The 15,534-nt window shown below is 47.1% G+C and overlaps 1 protein-coding gene across 1 annotated transcript; it reads right to left on the bottom strand.

Moving 5' to 3' along the window:
• Positions 1 to 8: 8 nt before the first annotated feature.
• On the bottom strand, positions 9 to 7,298 carry LOC129857227 (protein Wnt-4-like). Its single transcript, XM_055925265.1, has 9 exons — positions 6,768 to 7,298; positions 6,322 to 6,556; positions 3,508 to 3,661; positions 3,130 to 3,214; positions 2,822 to 2,953; positions 2,510 to 2,652; positions 2,258 to 2,398; positions 1,962 to 2,124; positions 9 to 1,836 (listed from the first exon to the last, which is right to left on the bottom strand). The coding sequence occupies exons 2-9, from the start codon at positions 6,408 to 6,410 to the stop codon at positions 1,667 to 1,669; spliced, it is 1,077 nt and encodes a 358-aa protein (XP_055781240.1). The 5' UTR covers positions 6,411 to 6,556; positions 6,768 to 7,298; the 3' UTR covers positions 9 to 1,666.
• Positions 7,299 to 15,534: the final 8,236 nt, after the last annotated feature.

Here is a 15,534-nt window from a genome sequence, read left to right as displayed (position 1 = left end):
GAATAAACTGTAGTCAAAACAAGTTTATTTGATCAAGTCGACTGCAGAACACTAGCAACATGCATCACAATTCTTTCACAGCAGCGTTGGACTAAAGCAACATGGATGTAGATGGACTAGTCGGAGAGGACAGGTATTCTTACTGGTGGAATCTGAGGGGTAGGAGGAGGGGCCACAGGATGATTGATGCACAAATAAATAAAAGAATAGGGGCACAAGACTCATACAGTAAATGTATAAAGACTGCAACTACCTACTACACTGACATCAAAACAATTTTAAGAAAAGAGCTGTAATAATTTCCCTGTTAGTGGTTAATTTCGGCTTTAAATGCTTTGTCAGTTTAAGTTAATTGTGCGTGTGTGTGCTCGATGTAGGCTGTGTGCCATTATGATCTAGACAATCACCTACACAGTGTAGGATGCTGACTTGCAATGCTGCGTTATAGTTCCTTTTAGGTTGAAAGAGTACATCATGAGTGTAATATGTTCCATGGGAGTGTGAATATTGCTCTATGCAGTGAGTTTCCTTCCTTCCATGCTTGTTAGTATATCTCTCTACTTTCTGGCATTAGAGGTAATGGGAGAGGTCATTCCACCCTTTCTGCCTTCCCTTGCAGAGGTTTTTGTCATGCGTAGGTCCTCACTCTCATAATGCACTGGCTTATACTATCCACACGGTTCTTGCCAGAGTCTTAAAGTGTATGTCAGGTCTGTTTTGTAGAACATGTCATCAAAGTGTTGTTCTACAATGTCTGGGCAGTGTTCTACAGCAGCGGTTCCCAACCTTTCCCCCAGGGCCCCACTTTTCACATTTGAAAAATGTAACTTTGTTTAATTTCAGGGACCTAGGATTTTAGGTAGGCTCTTTAATGGTTATAATAATATTGGATAAGGAAAATAAAGTCTTGACCCGATTTTCCAAAATGTTATTCCGCTACCAAATATGTTTTTTTTTTACATGTATATGAACCTCAATTTAATTATAGCTATTCTCATTTACAGAAAGTGAATAGATCAATTGATAGCAACAGAGTCACACATTGTATAAGATTACTTACAAGCAAAGTCCAATTTCTTTGACTCCTTGACTTTAGGTCATAACTCAGATTCTGAATGTCATAGAGACAAACTAAAGATATTCCCAGAGTCGCATCTTCCTCGGGAATTTTACCCCTTGTTTCTAGCCTAAAGCATCACAGATTTATGCATTGTTTTAGGTGTAAACAAAAAATAAATAATTACCCCTTAAGTCAAGGAAGGTCCTGTCCCCCCCAAAGAAACATTGGCGCCTCCTAGGTTGGGAACCCTGGTTCTAGAGTGTCTGGTCCACAGGAGGTTGGTGGCACCTGAATTGGGGAGGACAGGCTCGTGGTAATGGCTGGAGCGGAATAAGTGGACTAGTATAAAATACATCAAACACATGCCATTCCATTTACTTCGGTCCAGCCATTATTATGAACCGTCCTCCCCTCAGCAGCCTCCACTGGTCTGGTCATTGTAGTGTTCCAGAATGTCTGGGTAGTGTTGTGTTTTAGAGTGTCTGGGTAGTGTTGTGTTCTAGAGTGTCTGGACAGTGTTGTGTCTGGGCTGTGTTCTAGAGTGTCTGGACAGGTGTAAGGTTCTTGCGTGTCTTCTCAGTGCTCTGGGTTCTGCGTAGACTGGGTTCACTCTCGGCAGGTGTGGATCATCACTGTGTTCTTGCACTGCTGGCAGCGGACCGAGCAGCACCAGGAGAACTTACAGGAGCAGCGCTGCACCACCTCGGCCCGGCCTGCCCGGTACCCTGGCCCACAACACACCAGCTCACAGCCATCTGGGGCCAGCCGGGAGGTGCCTGGGAGGGGAGGATGGAGACGAGGTAGAGGAAAGGAAATAAGGATGTGAACATACAAAACAGCCTGATCACCTAATAAAACGTAAATGCTTTATCCCAGTGCTTCTGATGTGACCGAATCTCACCGTTACAGCGTCGGCCGGCCGTCCCGGGGATCCCATTGTTGGGGTCGAGATGGCAGAAGTCTGGCGAGACAGCGAGGTACACCAGATCCCTGGCGGCGGGAGGTTTGACCTGGGGGTCCCGGGGCAGCAGGGCTGTCCTGGAGCCGATACGGGACAGACGCACCTGGGTGAGTGGGGGTATTTGTTGAATGTTAGAGATTTTGAAAAGACTGGAAGCAGTAAAAAACACTAATTTCCAATGGTTTGTCACCTATTAAATGAATAATGAAGATGATATCCCAAATATTTGGCTGTACCTCTGTGGCTCCATCAAAGCGTTCCTTCAGCACGGCGCCGACGCGCCGAAATGGGGGCATGACTTTCCAGCAGGTCCTCAGCTCACAGGATCCCGAGACACCATGACACTTACACTCCACCTGCATGTTATGGAGGATAGCCTGGGGATGGAGGAATGTAAAAGAACGATCAGGAAGTCAAAGGAAACGAAGAAAAAAAGATGATAGAAGTGAAGATTGATGATGTCAGCAGAGTGCTCCACCGCCACCAACCTTCCGTCCAGCCTCGTGGTTATGGACATTCATGAGGGGTCGCCCTGCCGACATCCCCTTGGCACGCTCTGTCTCATCCACGAAGGTCTGGGAGAAGGCCACACCATAGGAAAGGTTATCACTGCACCCAGACCACTGGAAACCTGCGGGAAAGAAAGAAAGATGTTGATAGCATCTGCACATTTTCCAATTATGTATTTCAAGACAATAGAGACAAAGTTTAAATGACAGACAGCAAGAGAGACAGACATATTGACCGATGTCTAGACACAAGCGTAGACAGAGGATCAGAGGCCCACACCCCAGACTCACCCTCGGGACTGACCCCTCTGACCTTCCTGTCGCAGCCACACCGCTCTAGCTCCCCCCGGCTGCAGCCTCGCGTCACTGCAACCGCCACCGCCGCCGAGGACAGGGCGTGCACAAAAGCCGCCTCACGCGTGCCTGGTTTTTAGAAGAGTTCAAGACAGCAATTGACTAATTTACCATGTCATCACATGTCCTTAGTCCTTCGGACTTCAGCCATGTGGAATCAACGGCCAGCATGTTACCAGCATGTTAATGACTGTGGTACAACCACAGAGTTCCACTAGTAACTAGAGAGGCCCTGCTGTCCTCACCTTGGCTCATGACTCTACCGAACACGTTGACTCCACGCGGGGTGGTGGAGCAGTTCCAACGCCGATTACGAAACTGGTGCTGGCACTGATCCGACCAACAGCCAAGCCATTGAGACCAAGGGTTCGGGGTTCATATAGACAGGCAGATAGACATTTTACATAGGTGCTGAGGAGAGTAAACTTTGGTCAAACTGGTGCAATTGTTTAATACTTTACTGAGTACAGATGAGGGGGATGTTAATGATGCTGGTTAAAGAGGAAGAAGAATATGATCCATAATAATAATAAATACAAATGGCTGATCTTAAAAAAACTCTTCCACATGGACTTTACTACTTTTGTAACACAACCGATGACAGTTCTGCCCCAGGCTCATACCTCCTCTATGACCATCTCGGCTGCCTTGCGCACAGACTCCATGACTTCTCCCCGCGCCCTGCACACCCCCACCTGCCCCACGGACAGTCCCCTCAGCCGCCCACAGGGGGCAGCACCCGACACGGGCCGCGAGCGCGGCATCCTCGCCAGGGAGCTGAGAGAGAGAAAGAGAGGGGAGGGGCAGAGGGGGAGATAGAGGAAGAGAAAGTGGGGGAAATGGGGATTGAGGGAGAGCGAGGGGGTAAATGGCGAGAAGGGGTGAGATAGAGGATAAGGATAGAGGGAGAGGAAGAGAAGGGGCGAAAGAGCCAATGATGGGTGAAAGAGGAGTGAACACAGGGAACAGGGTTTCAGAGAGAGAAAGAGAAGGATGGAGAAAGACCGGCAGACAAAAGGGACAGAGAAGACAGAGTGAAGGAAGGGAGAGAGAGGACAAGAGAAAGACCGGCAGACAAAAGGGACAGAGAAGACAGAGTGAAGGGAGGGAGAGAGAGAGAGAGGACAAGAAAAAGACCGGCAGACAAAAGGGACAGAGAAGACACAGTGAAGAAGGGAGAGAGAGAGAACAAGAGAAAGACCAGCAGACAAAAGGGACAGAGAAGACACAGTGAAGGAGGGAGAGAGAGAGGACAAGAGAAAGACCAGCAGACAAAAGGGACAGAGAAGACACAGTGAAGGGAGAGAGAGAGAACAAGAGAAAGACCAGCAGACCAAAGGCACAGAGAAGACAGAGTGAAGGGAGGGAGAGAGAGGACAAGAGAAAGACCAGCAGACCAAAGGGACAGAGAAGACACAGTGAAGGGAGAGAGAGAGAGGACAAGAGAAAGACCAGCAGACCAAAGGGACAGAGAAGACACAGTAAAGGGAGAGAGAGAGAGGACAAGAGAAAGACCAGCAGACCAAAGGCACAGAGAAGACACAGTGAAGGGAGAGAGAGAGAGGACAAGAGAAAGACCAGCAGACCAAAGGCACAGAGAAGACACAGTGAAGAGAGAGAGAGAGAGGACAAGAGAAAGACCAGCAGACCAAAGAGACAGAGAAGACACAGTGAAGGAGAGAGAGAGAGGACAAGAGAAAGACCAGCAGACCAAAGGCACAGAGAAGACACAGTGAAGGGAGAGAGAGAGAGGACAAGAGAAAGACCAGCATACCAAAGGCACAGAGAAGACACAGTGAAGGGAGAGAGAGAGAGGACAAGAGAAAGACCGGCAGACCAAAGGCACAGAGAAGACACAGTGAAGGGAGAGAGAGAGAGGACAAGAGAAAGACCGGCAGACCAAAGGGACAGAGAAGACACAGTGAAGGGAGAGAGAGAGAGGACAAGAGAAAGACCAGCAGACCAAAGAGACAGAGAAGACACAGTGAAGGGAGAAAGAGAGAGAGGACAAGAGAAAGACCAGCAGATCAAAGGGACAGAGAAGACAGAGTGAAGGGAGAGAGAGAGTGGACAAGAGAAAGACCAGCAGACCAAAGAGACAGAGAAGACACAGTGAAGGGAGAAAGAGAGAGAGGACAAGAGAAAGACCAGCAGATCAAAGGGACAGAGAAGACACAGTGAAGGGAGAAAGAGAGAGAGGACAAGAGAAAGACCAGCAGATCAAAGGGACAGAGAAGATACAGTGAAGGGAGGGAGAGAGAGGACAAGAGAAAGACCAGCAGACCAAAGAGACAGAGAAGACACAGTGAAGGGAGGGAGAGAGAGAGGACAAGAGAAAGACCAGCAGACCAAAGGGACAGAGAAGACACAGTGAAGGGAGAAAGAGAGAGAGGACAAGAGAAAGACCAGCAGATCAAAGGGACAGAGAAGATACAGTGAAGGGAGGGAGAGAGAGGACAAGAGAAAGACCAGCAGACCAAAGAGACAGAGAAGACACAGTGAAGGAGGGAGAGAGAGAGAGGACAAGAGAAAGACCGGCAGACCAAAGGCACAGAGAAGACACAGTGAAGGGAGAGAGAGAGAGGACAAGAGAAAGACCGGCAGACCAAAGGCACAGAGAAGACACAGTGAAGGGAGAGAGAGAGAGGACAAGAGAAAGACCGGCAGACCAAAGGCACAGAGAAGACACAGTGAAGGGAGAGAGAGAGAGGACAAGAGAAAGACCAGCAGACCAAAGGGACAGAGAAGACACAGTGAAGGGAGAGAGAGAGGGGACAAGAGAAAGACCAGCAGACCAAATGGACAGAGAAGACACAGTGAAGGAGGGAGAGAGAGGACAAGAGAAAGACCAGCAGACCAAAGGGACAGATAAGACAGAGTGAAGGGAGAGAGAGAGGACAAGAGAAAGACCAGCAGACCAAAGGGACAGAGAAGACAGAGTGAAGGGAGAGAGAGAGAGAGAGGACAAGAGAAAGACCAGCAGATCAAAGGGACAGAGAAGACACAGTGAAGGGAGAAAGAGAGAGAGGACAAGAGAAAGACCAGCAGATCAAAGGGACAGAGAAGACACAGTGAAGGGAGGGAGAAAGAGAGAGAGGACAAGAGAAAGACCAGCAGACCAAAGGGACAGAGAAGACACAGTGAAGGGAGAAAGAGAGAGAGGACAAGAGAAAGACCAGCAGATCAAAGGGACAGAGAAGATACAGTGAAGGGAGGGAGAGAGAGGACAAGAGAAAGACCAGCAGACCAAAGAGACAGAGAAGACACAGTGAAGGGAGGGAGAGAGAGAGGACAAGAGAGAAAAGGTCAGCAAGGGAGAGACAAAGAGTGAAAGGGGAGCGACAGAAAGAGATTTAGAGGCACGTCACCATCTTTTAAAAGTTATAGCATGACAAACAAACTCTCTCTTTCTCTTCCGCCCGGAACGCCAGACTTACAGCCAGTTGGTTGCCATGGTCGGGTGGGTTGCCCATAGCAACAGCAGGAGGAGTTGTGCCGTGAGATTGACAGAGGAGACAGTTGGCATCAGACTGTCTGTCTGTCCGTCTCCGTGGGTCAGGGAGTGTACTTGGGCGGCAGTCTGCCCGTTTCCACGGTTATGCCTCGTTGTCCGTCAGTGTGTCAGTTAGTTCTATGTTTCTGGTTCCGAGCTTGGGGATGATCCCCTCATATCTGCAGATAGGAGAAGGACGACCTGGTTAGTTAAGTAATGTGTTCTGTCGGAGAAGCTCATCTCTCCCTCTTACAACTTATTCACAACCATCAGGTCTGTGATCAAGACTGTAGATGAGGGAGCTATTTCATTTTCTTTGAAAAATGCTATGTATAATACATAACAAGTTCTCTGGGTGAGTACAGCTTAGTAATAAACGTGGGTTCTTACCAGTTCATGTCCAGCACTGTCCAGTAGTTTTTCTCTTTGGAAATGCGTCTGACCAGATTGAAAATGAAATCAAATTTCTTAGTGAACGGTATCAATCTTATAAATGAACAATTTGCACCTCTGTAATAGCAGAGACATGCCTATAGGAAGGTATTGTCATGTCAGGTTATCCAGGTACACGTCTAAACAAACTCAGTTAGGAAAATAAAAATGGTCAAATCCAAATAGTATCGTTCTGGACCAAATCAAATGACTTTTTAGAATGATTTGGCAGACAGTGATTAAAATTATGACACTTTTTGTTTGTCTGTTTCCCGTTTCTCTATCTATCTCTCTCTCTATAAAATTTTTGAGAGCGAGAAAGAGACTAATATTATAACACAAAGGACAAAAGTGAGGGAAACTCAACATCCAAAAAAGACCCTAAAAGTTTGGTAGGTAAATATGTAAAAAAGCATTTTTCCTCTCTGCTGTTTGTCCCTTGGTTGCTTCCCCTTGTTAAGAAAACAAATGTGTGTCCAGTCCCGTAAAAGACCGAAAGAAAGAGTGAGAATGGTGAGATGGGAGTGATGGGTTATAAAGGAGAAAGCGAGGGAGGGCGGGAGGGAGAGAGAAGGGGTGTAGGGTGGCAGTCAGAGGGAGGGGACACTGTGTAATGGTTACACTACAGTACATTAACATTGACACTGATGAATGGCATGGGTTCCATTGTGCATGTTAAGCACAAGACATAATATGTGACCCGGACCGTGCGTGTGCGCGTGCGTTCGTTCGTGCGTTCGTGCGTACCCACCAGTTTCAAGAACTTTAAAAGCACTTGTCAGAATATGTCTCTGTTCGTTCAGTGGCCCTAGCTACAGGTTCTCACTGATGCCACATTGTGTGTCTGACTGAAGCGTGCAGTGGTTACAGTGGCCTGTATGAAATACCCAGCAGAAGATGAAGGACCCTGGGACTAAACACCTCCCTCTGCAACTGGACTTCCTGACGGGCCGCCCCCAGGTGGTAATTGTAGGAATTAACACATCCGCCACGATGATCCTCAACACAGGGGCTCCTCAGGGGTGTGTGTTCAGTCCCCTCCTGTACTCCCTGTTCACTCATGAATGCACGGCCAGGCACGACTCCAACCTCATCATTAAGTTTGCTGATGACTCAACAGTGGTAGGCCTGATCACCGACAACAATGAGACAGCCTATATGGAGGAGGTCAGGAGACCTGATCGTGTGGTGCAAGGACAACAACCTCTCCCTCAACGTGATCAACAACCTCGCCCTCAACGTGATCAAGACAAAGGAGATGATTGTGGACTACAGGAAAAGGAGGACCGAGCACGCCCCCATTCTCATCGACGGGGCTGTAGTGGAGCAGGTTGAGAGATTCAAGTTCCTTGGCGTCCACATCACCAACAAACTAACATGGTCCAAGCAAACAAAGACAGTCGTGAAGAGGGCACGATAAAACCTCTTCCTCCTAAGGAGACTAAAAAGATTTTCCAGCTGCAGCATCTAGCGCATCCTGATCCGGGTTGCATCACCGCCTGGTACGGCAACTGCTCAGCCACCGACCGTAAGGCACTACAGAGGGTAGTGCGTACGGCCCAGTACATCACCGTGGCCAAGGTTCCTGCCATCCAGGACATCTATACCAGGCGGTGTCAGAGGAAGGCCCTAAAAAATGTCAAAGACTCCAGCCACTGTAGTCATAGACTGTTCTCTCGGCTTCTAAATAGCTCCTACCCCCAAGCCATAAGACTCCTGAACAGCTAATCAAATGGCTAACCAGACTATTTGCATTGCCCCCCCCCCCCCCCCCTTACTTTGCTGCTACTCTGTTATTATCTATGCATAGCCACTTTAAGAACTCTACCTACATGTACATATTAACTCAATTACCTCGACACCGGTGCCCCTGCACATTGACTCTGTACTGGTACCCCCTGTATATAGCCCCACTATTGTTATTTACTGCTGCTCTTTAATTATTTGTTATTCTTATCTCTTACTTTTTGGGGGGTATTTTCTTAAAACTGCATTGGTTAAGGGCTTGTAAGTAAGTATTTCACTGTAAGGTCGGCGCATGTGAAAAATAAAATTGGATTGGATTTGAAATAGAGATGACTACACCCACCCCTCATCCAGGAATTGCGACACTAAGCTTTTTTGTGTATATATGTGAGAAAGTGTCTTACCTAATGTTTAATCTTCCCAAACTTTGTTGCTCTTTTTACGAGTTCCCCCCCTCCCTCCTCTATCTCCCACGTACTTGCCCTCTCCTTCGCTCTTTCTCTGCCTCTCTATATTGTCTTAGAAGAAGGGGTGACATTTAGACAAGGGGAAGAAAACACACTGGCAACAAATATTGGAACTGAGGCAAATAAATCACGAAATTGGAGGGGAGGGAGGGAGGGATGGAGTGAGGGATGACGAGAGAAACTACTGGGGTGTTAAACTGAGGTTAAGGGGTAAAGGGGGCAGAAAGGAACATTCAGAGATGTAGAGTAGAAGGAAAGTCTGATATTAGAGTTCAGGAAGAGGGGTTGGTGCTCCTTTATGGTCCTGTACACCTGTGTGTGTGTGTGTGTGTGTGTGTGTGTGTGTGTGTGTGTGTGTGTGTGTGTGTGTGTGTGTGTGTGTGTGTGTGTGTGTGTGTGTGTGTGTGTGTGTGTGTGTGTGTGTGTGTGTGTGATATCATCTTAAATACATCTCATCAATAGGGAGGAAACAGTAAAAGGAATAAAATAGATGACCAAGTAATCTACATTGATACAATTATCTTTCTTTTAGCTTGTGTAGAGTGCTGCCACACAGAGTGCGTGCCACACACACACACACACACACACACACACACACACACACACACACACACACACACACACACACACACACACACACACACACACACACACACACACAGAGTGCTGTACAGGACCATAAGGGAGCACCAACCGCTCTTCCTGAACTCTAATATCAGAGTTTCCCTCTACTCTACATCCCTGAATGTTCCTTTCTGGCCCCTTTCCCTTACGTGCGTGCTTAGGGATACCCCTGTGGCTGGGGTGTATTCCGGCCCAGCGCTGGAACACCTGAGTGAACTAATTTACTACTTGTGTTAGATCTCCAGTAGTTGATTTAGGTGTTTTAGTGCTAGGTAGTAACAAAAACCTGCACACTTTGGCTGTCCAGCCTATGCCCATCACTTATACGCCTATCTAATTAATCTAATAGTGCTGAACAATGTTTGGTTAACTCGTTGAAAGAGGTGTATGAGGCCCTTGTTGCCCATCTGAACCCTGCCCTACGACCTATAATGATATCACTATCTGATGGCATGGCATACCATAGTCTACCTGAACCCAGTGACACAAGGCCCTCTCCAAACAAACAAATAAATAACCTAATTCTGGGTTGGCTCCACCTCCCACCTCCTCAAACCTCTCTCTGTTTCCCTCCTCCCTCCTTTTTTAACTCTACTCCATGTCGTATTCCTCCTTTGTGTCCGTCCATTTCTCTCAGTGACGTCTTCCGCTGTATCCCCCAGCAATGCCATGGCGATGGGCTCGTCACTGTCACGTCCGGCGCCTCCGTTGTGCTCATCCCTCCGTCCCTTCACCTCTCTCTCGTAAATAACATCCCCTCTTTTTTTATCTGTCTTTCCTCCTGTTGGAGCCTTTTTTATCATCCTAGATGGCCTCACTTACGCTCTTACGCTCTGATTGTCTATAGTCACGTTGCAGGTGTGAACTAGCTACCCCAACACCTGTGCCTATTTAGTAGTTTGTGTAACTTCTTAGAGGTTTCCTAACGTCCAGGTGGGGGTGCAGTCAGAGGTGTTATGCACGGCGCACCTCAAAGGGGCAACTGTGGCCAAATTCAATTTCTTTGAATTAATTCTGTCTATAAAAAAAACTATATATTGGATACTTTCATTGTACAAAGAAATACAACTGATGGGGCACGAGTACACATTGGTGGTGGATACTGGCGTGAGCTCCAGTGCTTTGAGCATTGAAAAAGTGCTAAATAAATTCAGCCCTATAGCCTTATGATGTAGCTAGTTTAACAGGTAGGGCTGCACTGCCACTCCATCCAGATATCTCTACTGTATTGTTATATCATAGTGTGCTGATTATTACTGGATGGCCAGCTGACCTCATTCTCCCATGGTCGCCCTTGGTAACCATCAACTCTATCGCAAAGCCTTCTCTTAGGTTATTATGGGATGGAAATGTGATCCCTCCTTTTTTCGACCCTCTCTGGTGATAACTCTTTCTCCTTGTCTCTCGCTCTTACTCGGGTGGTATCTCTCTCTCTCTCTCTCTCTCTCTATGGTGGTCTCTCTCTCTCTCTCTCCCAGGGGAAATGCTAGCTGTTTTCTCAGCCTGAGTATGAACAAAGCAGTCATATCTGACTTAGACTCTACAATATACTGTAAAGGCACACCCACCAGAGAGAGAGATTTCTTCTGAAGCTACCCATTTCCATTGTAAGGACAGGGGCTGAATAGTAAATTAGTACTGCTGAATGTACTACCATATGAAAGTCTGCTTGCGCTCATAACATGTTTCTGTGTATGGCCGGTGGTGAAGGGAGCTGTGAATATTATGGGATGGATGTGTTAGAGGGGTGGGGGGTGAGCAGCAGAGGTGGGGGCTGTGAGGCTCTGAATATTATGGGATAGATGCGTTGCTAGGCGGTGGGTGTGTGGGTGGGGTGGGGTGGCGGTGGCTGTGAGAGGAAGGGGGGGGATTGTGAGTATTATGGGATAGAGAGGTTGACGGGCAGGGGCCTGAGAGGGGGGAGCTAGGGGAGAGTGTGTGGGTTGTGCGGGTATGGGGGGATAAGAGTGGAATGTGTGTGTGAGTGTGCATGTTTGTGTGTATGGTGCTATGAATACTATGGGATTCAGGTGTTATGAAATGGAAGGGGGGGTGTATGGCTTTGGGGGGGGTAACAGAGCATGCAATCGCAGACAACAGACAATGGTCTGACATTGGGGCTTGGGGTCATGGCGAGGGGAAATGTTATGAGGTGTGCAGTCAGAAAGACAGAGAGCGTAATGGCTCACTACACCTGGGCTGGACACACTGGCAGACAGGTGTAGAGAGACATTGGGTTCCCTCCAGGTTCGGTGTGGCAACTCCATTTGAACAATAACAGTCATACCTGGAAGACATACTCTTTACAGCTAAACAATAAAAACAATCTGAATTTCAATTGACCATTACCCCAGTAGAAACATAACTAATTAAACCCCACCCAGGCAGAGATTATTCTGGTGTAGGGCCTCTTGCATCCAGGGCACAATCAGTGCACTTGACCTGTAGAGGGAGTAGGATCCCAGGCTATTTAGTACAGCACCAGCAGACATATCTACTGGACAGGTGTTTGTTCTATGTTTTTAAGGATCTGTCTGTCTGTCTGTCTTACCTGTCCCTTTTTGTCTGGATGCCTATGTGTGTGTGTTGTGTGTCGTGGGTGTGTCTAACCTTTCCCCCCTTGTCTAGCAGTGTATTCCTCCATTATCCCAGCTGTCATCACGTCTGTCTACCTGTCTGACTTCAGACTGCCTCCTTTGCCCCCATTCCCTCCCCAACCTTCATCTCCAGGGGTTGGCTCAGAGGGCTACTATACATGGGTGCATCTCAATAGTCTAAAAAGGTCTCCTCTCCTAATCTCTGCACTGACCTGAAAACACAGGGTAGGTGAAAGCAATGTACTGTAGGTGCATACTAAGGAGTTTCTCTCACCTGTCCATTTCTTGCACATCAATGCAGATCAAGGAAAGAAGACAAAGACAAGAAGGCACACTAGACTATTTACATGTTCCCTTTTATGGTCAGCAGGCTCCTGTTACAGAGACATAGTATTATGGGATGTTGTGCCGCTGTGATTCAGAAGGGGTGGGGAATATGGAGGGGAAGGACAGAGGAAGGTTTAACCCCCCCCACACTAACCAAATTGTGATTGGTTGATACAGGGTCCCCCCCACCCCTCCTCAATCTCCATAGTGACAGAGCACAGGAGAGAAAGAAGGTGAGAGAGTGAGTTAATTCTGTGGGTTTGGCTCAGTAGCTTTTAGGAACTGATTTCCTAAGCATTTTCACCTGTTATTATCAGGGGAATAAAACATGAAAGGTAGAACAAAAAGATACAAGTGTAAATTGCAACAATTGTATTTTCTTTGTCTACTTATTTCCTCTGGGGAAAAAAGCAGGATATAAACTTTACAGTGGTACAAAAGCCTGGTTGATATGCTGATAATGTACTACTGATAAATGAATATCAGCGATACAGTAACAAAGTCACAAAATGAACCGTGTTTGGTTTCAGGAACCCTGGGCCAGGAAAAATGTCCTTGCAGAGACCTGATGGGGATGGTGAGAGAGGGAGGTAAGAAATTCACACACACACACACACACACACACACACACACACACACACACACACACACACACACACACACACACACACACACACACACACACACACACACACACACACACACACACACACACACACACACACACACACACACACACACACACACACACACACGAGAGAGATTTATAATAATACTATGTCACACACACTACAACATGATACCATTCTATTGTCTGTCATTTAGAAAATGCCACCCCAAAAGGACAGAGTCCAACCATTCAGAGTGATGCATGACAGTCCATCCATGTAAACACAATGCATCCATCACACATATCCCAGATGACTTGATTCTTATCACTGATTCAGTACTAACACATTAGGGTATAAATCAATAAATCGATCAAATCTAATTGATAAAGCCCTTTTATTACATCTGCAGTTGTCACAAGGCGTTTTAAATGTTTCTGTCTACAGGGCTCCTGAGTGGCGCAGCGGTCTAAGGCACTGCATCTCAGTGCTAGAGGCGTCACTACAGAACCTGGTTAGATTCCAGGCTGTATTACAACCGGTCGTGATTGGGAGTCCCATAGGGCTGCACACAATTGGCCCAGCGTAGCCTGGGTTAGTGTTTGGCTGGGGTAGGCCATCATTGTAAATAAGAATTTGTTATTTTAACTGACTTGCATAGTTAAATAAAGGTTAAATAAAATACAAAAACAATATGCTGATGCTGTCAGGTAGTGTGTTTGCAAACACGGCATCAAAACATTAACATCCCTGGTCAATGCAATCTATTGACCATCTGTTGCCCAATTCAAGTCTGAATGCATCTGTGTATACTTTAGATCTGTGGTTTCCAACCTGTTTCAGCTACTGTACCACCAGCTGAATTTTGCTCTGCCCGGAGTACCCCATCATGTGCATTTTTTCCAGTAGGCCTATGGTCTGATGAGTCTTCTGAGTGAAGACATGGTGGATGTCTTTCATGCCCGAGTCCCCCAGCAGCAGAGTCGAGCTCTTGGGCTGATGAGCACCCCCTGTGGATAGGCCAAGTGCCCTCAGGAGTCCTAGTACCCCTGGTTGGGAACCACTGCTTTAGATGCTCTTCTATATGGTTGAATTCTCTGTGGCGGTCAATGCAATTGACCCTGTTTAAAATTCTAGTTTCCTCTACCCTGTCCACAGCACTGCATGCTCTGAGGGCTATGGAGACAATAAACCCCAAGTGCACTGTGCCATCCCATAAGTTGTTCTGTTGAGTCCAGAGACAGGTGCCTAACATGTGACACAGCAGTCAATCAATCAATCAATTTTATTTTATATAGCCCTTCGTACATCAGATAATATCTCGAAGTGCTGTACAGAAACCCAGCCTAAAACCCCAAACAGCTAGAATGCAGGTGTAGAAGCAGCAGTCCATCATTGACACAAGCAGTACATGTTTCTGGTATCCCTGTGTGTCCCGAACAATTACATGTGTGTGGCAAACCTGTTGTGTTGATGTGTGTATTTAAGACTAAGCCATGTGTACCATGTACTTCAGTACAGTTGGCCTAGAGTTATTCCCATGCAAGTGTTATAAAGCAGTCTTATACTGTGAGTGCAGTCTGTAAGTAAGTACGCACAGTGGTAGCCTAGCCTTCGTGTGGGCTTCCATAGGTCTTCTGGGTGCAGTGGTAGACATGCCAGGAGGACAGTCTGTGAATATTATGGTCTGTCACCAGTGGCCTAGAGTTTCCCTGGAGACCATGTGACTGGTATTTTTTCTCCTGTCTTTTTAGGAGTTGTGCTTATTATGGGATGTTGGTGGCTGGAGTATTATGGTCTGCCAGAGAGAGGGCGGGAGGAGGAGTGTCTCCATGACAACGGGGTTGCTAAGGGGCAGGGTGTGTGTGCAGTAGAAGTGTGTGTGTAGAGGGGGGAGGTGCGTAAAGGCTGAGTATTATGGTCTGTCCGTTGCGAGGTAACTATGCAGAGTTGTGTGAGTGTTACAGAACGCCGAGGGAGGGGGGATTATTCTGGGATGTCTGCCCCCTTTGTGTGTTTGTGAGGATGTTAGCTAAGCTCTGCTAGCCACTGAGGCTGGGGGAGAGAAGGGGGACGGAGTGTGCAACGTGTTTTGCGGGGTCATTAACGACATATTTTACTGGATATTGTTGCTCATAAATTTATATTAAAGACTAATACCATTGCTGAGAGACAATTATTACACGAAGGAAACCCATATCTAACAGGGACTACAGTAAGTTTCTCACAAGTCTTAGGGGTTTCACTTGAACCCTGACTGTAACTGTAAGTTTGCCTAAATTGAGTTTGTATCGCGAGTGGGGCAGTATTCCAGAGAGTACTATAATGCACCTATCTATTCAATACACGATGATTG

The sequence above is a fragment of the Salvelinus fontinalis genome, chromosome 6 (assembly GCF_029448725.1).
Source record: "Salvelinus fontinalis isolate EN_2023a chromosome 6, ASM2944872v1, whole genome shotgun sequence".
NCBI classification, from domain to species: Eukaryota; Metazoa; Chordata; class Actinopteri; order Salmoniformes; family Salmonidae; genus Salvelinus; species Salvelinus fontinalis.
Note: the sequence above shows the minus strand (reverse complement) of the source record. Positions and strands in the feature narration are given on the sequence as shown.

Coding starts and splice junctions, on each gene's coding strand:
- LOC129857227 (XM_055925265.1), bottom strand. CDS start 6,410: ATGCCAACTGTCTCCTCTGTCAATCTCACGGCACAACTCCTCCTGCTG. Junction 3,215..3,507: donor CCGAGATGGTCATAGAGGAG/GTATGAGCCTGG, acceptor TGGTCGGATCAG/TGCCAGCACCAGTTTCGTAA. Junction 2,954..3,129: donor CGGTAGAGTCATGAGCCAAG/GTGAGGACAGCA, acceptor TCTAAAAACCAG/GCACGCGTGAGGCGGCTTTT.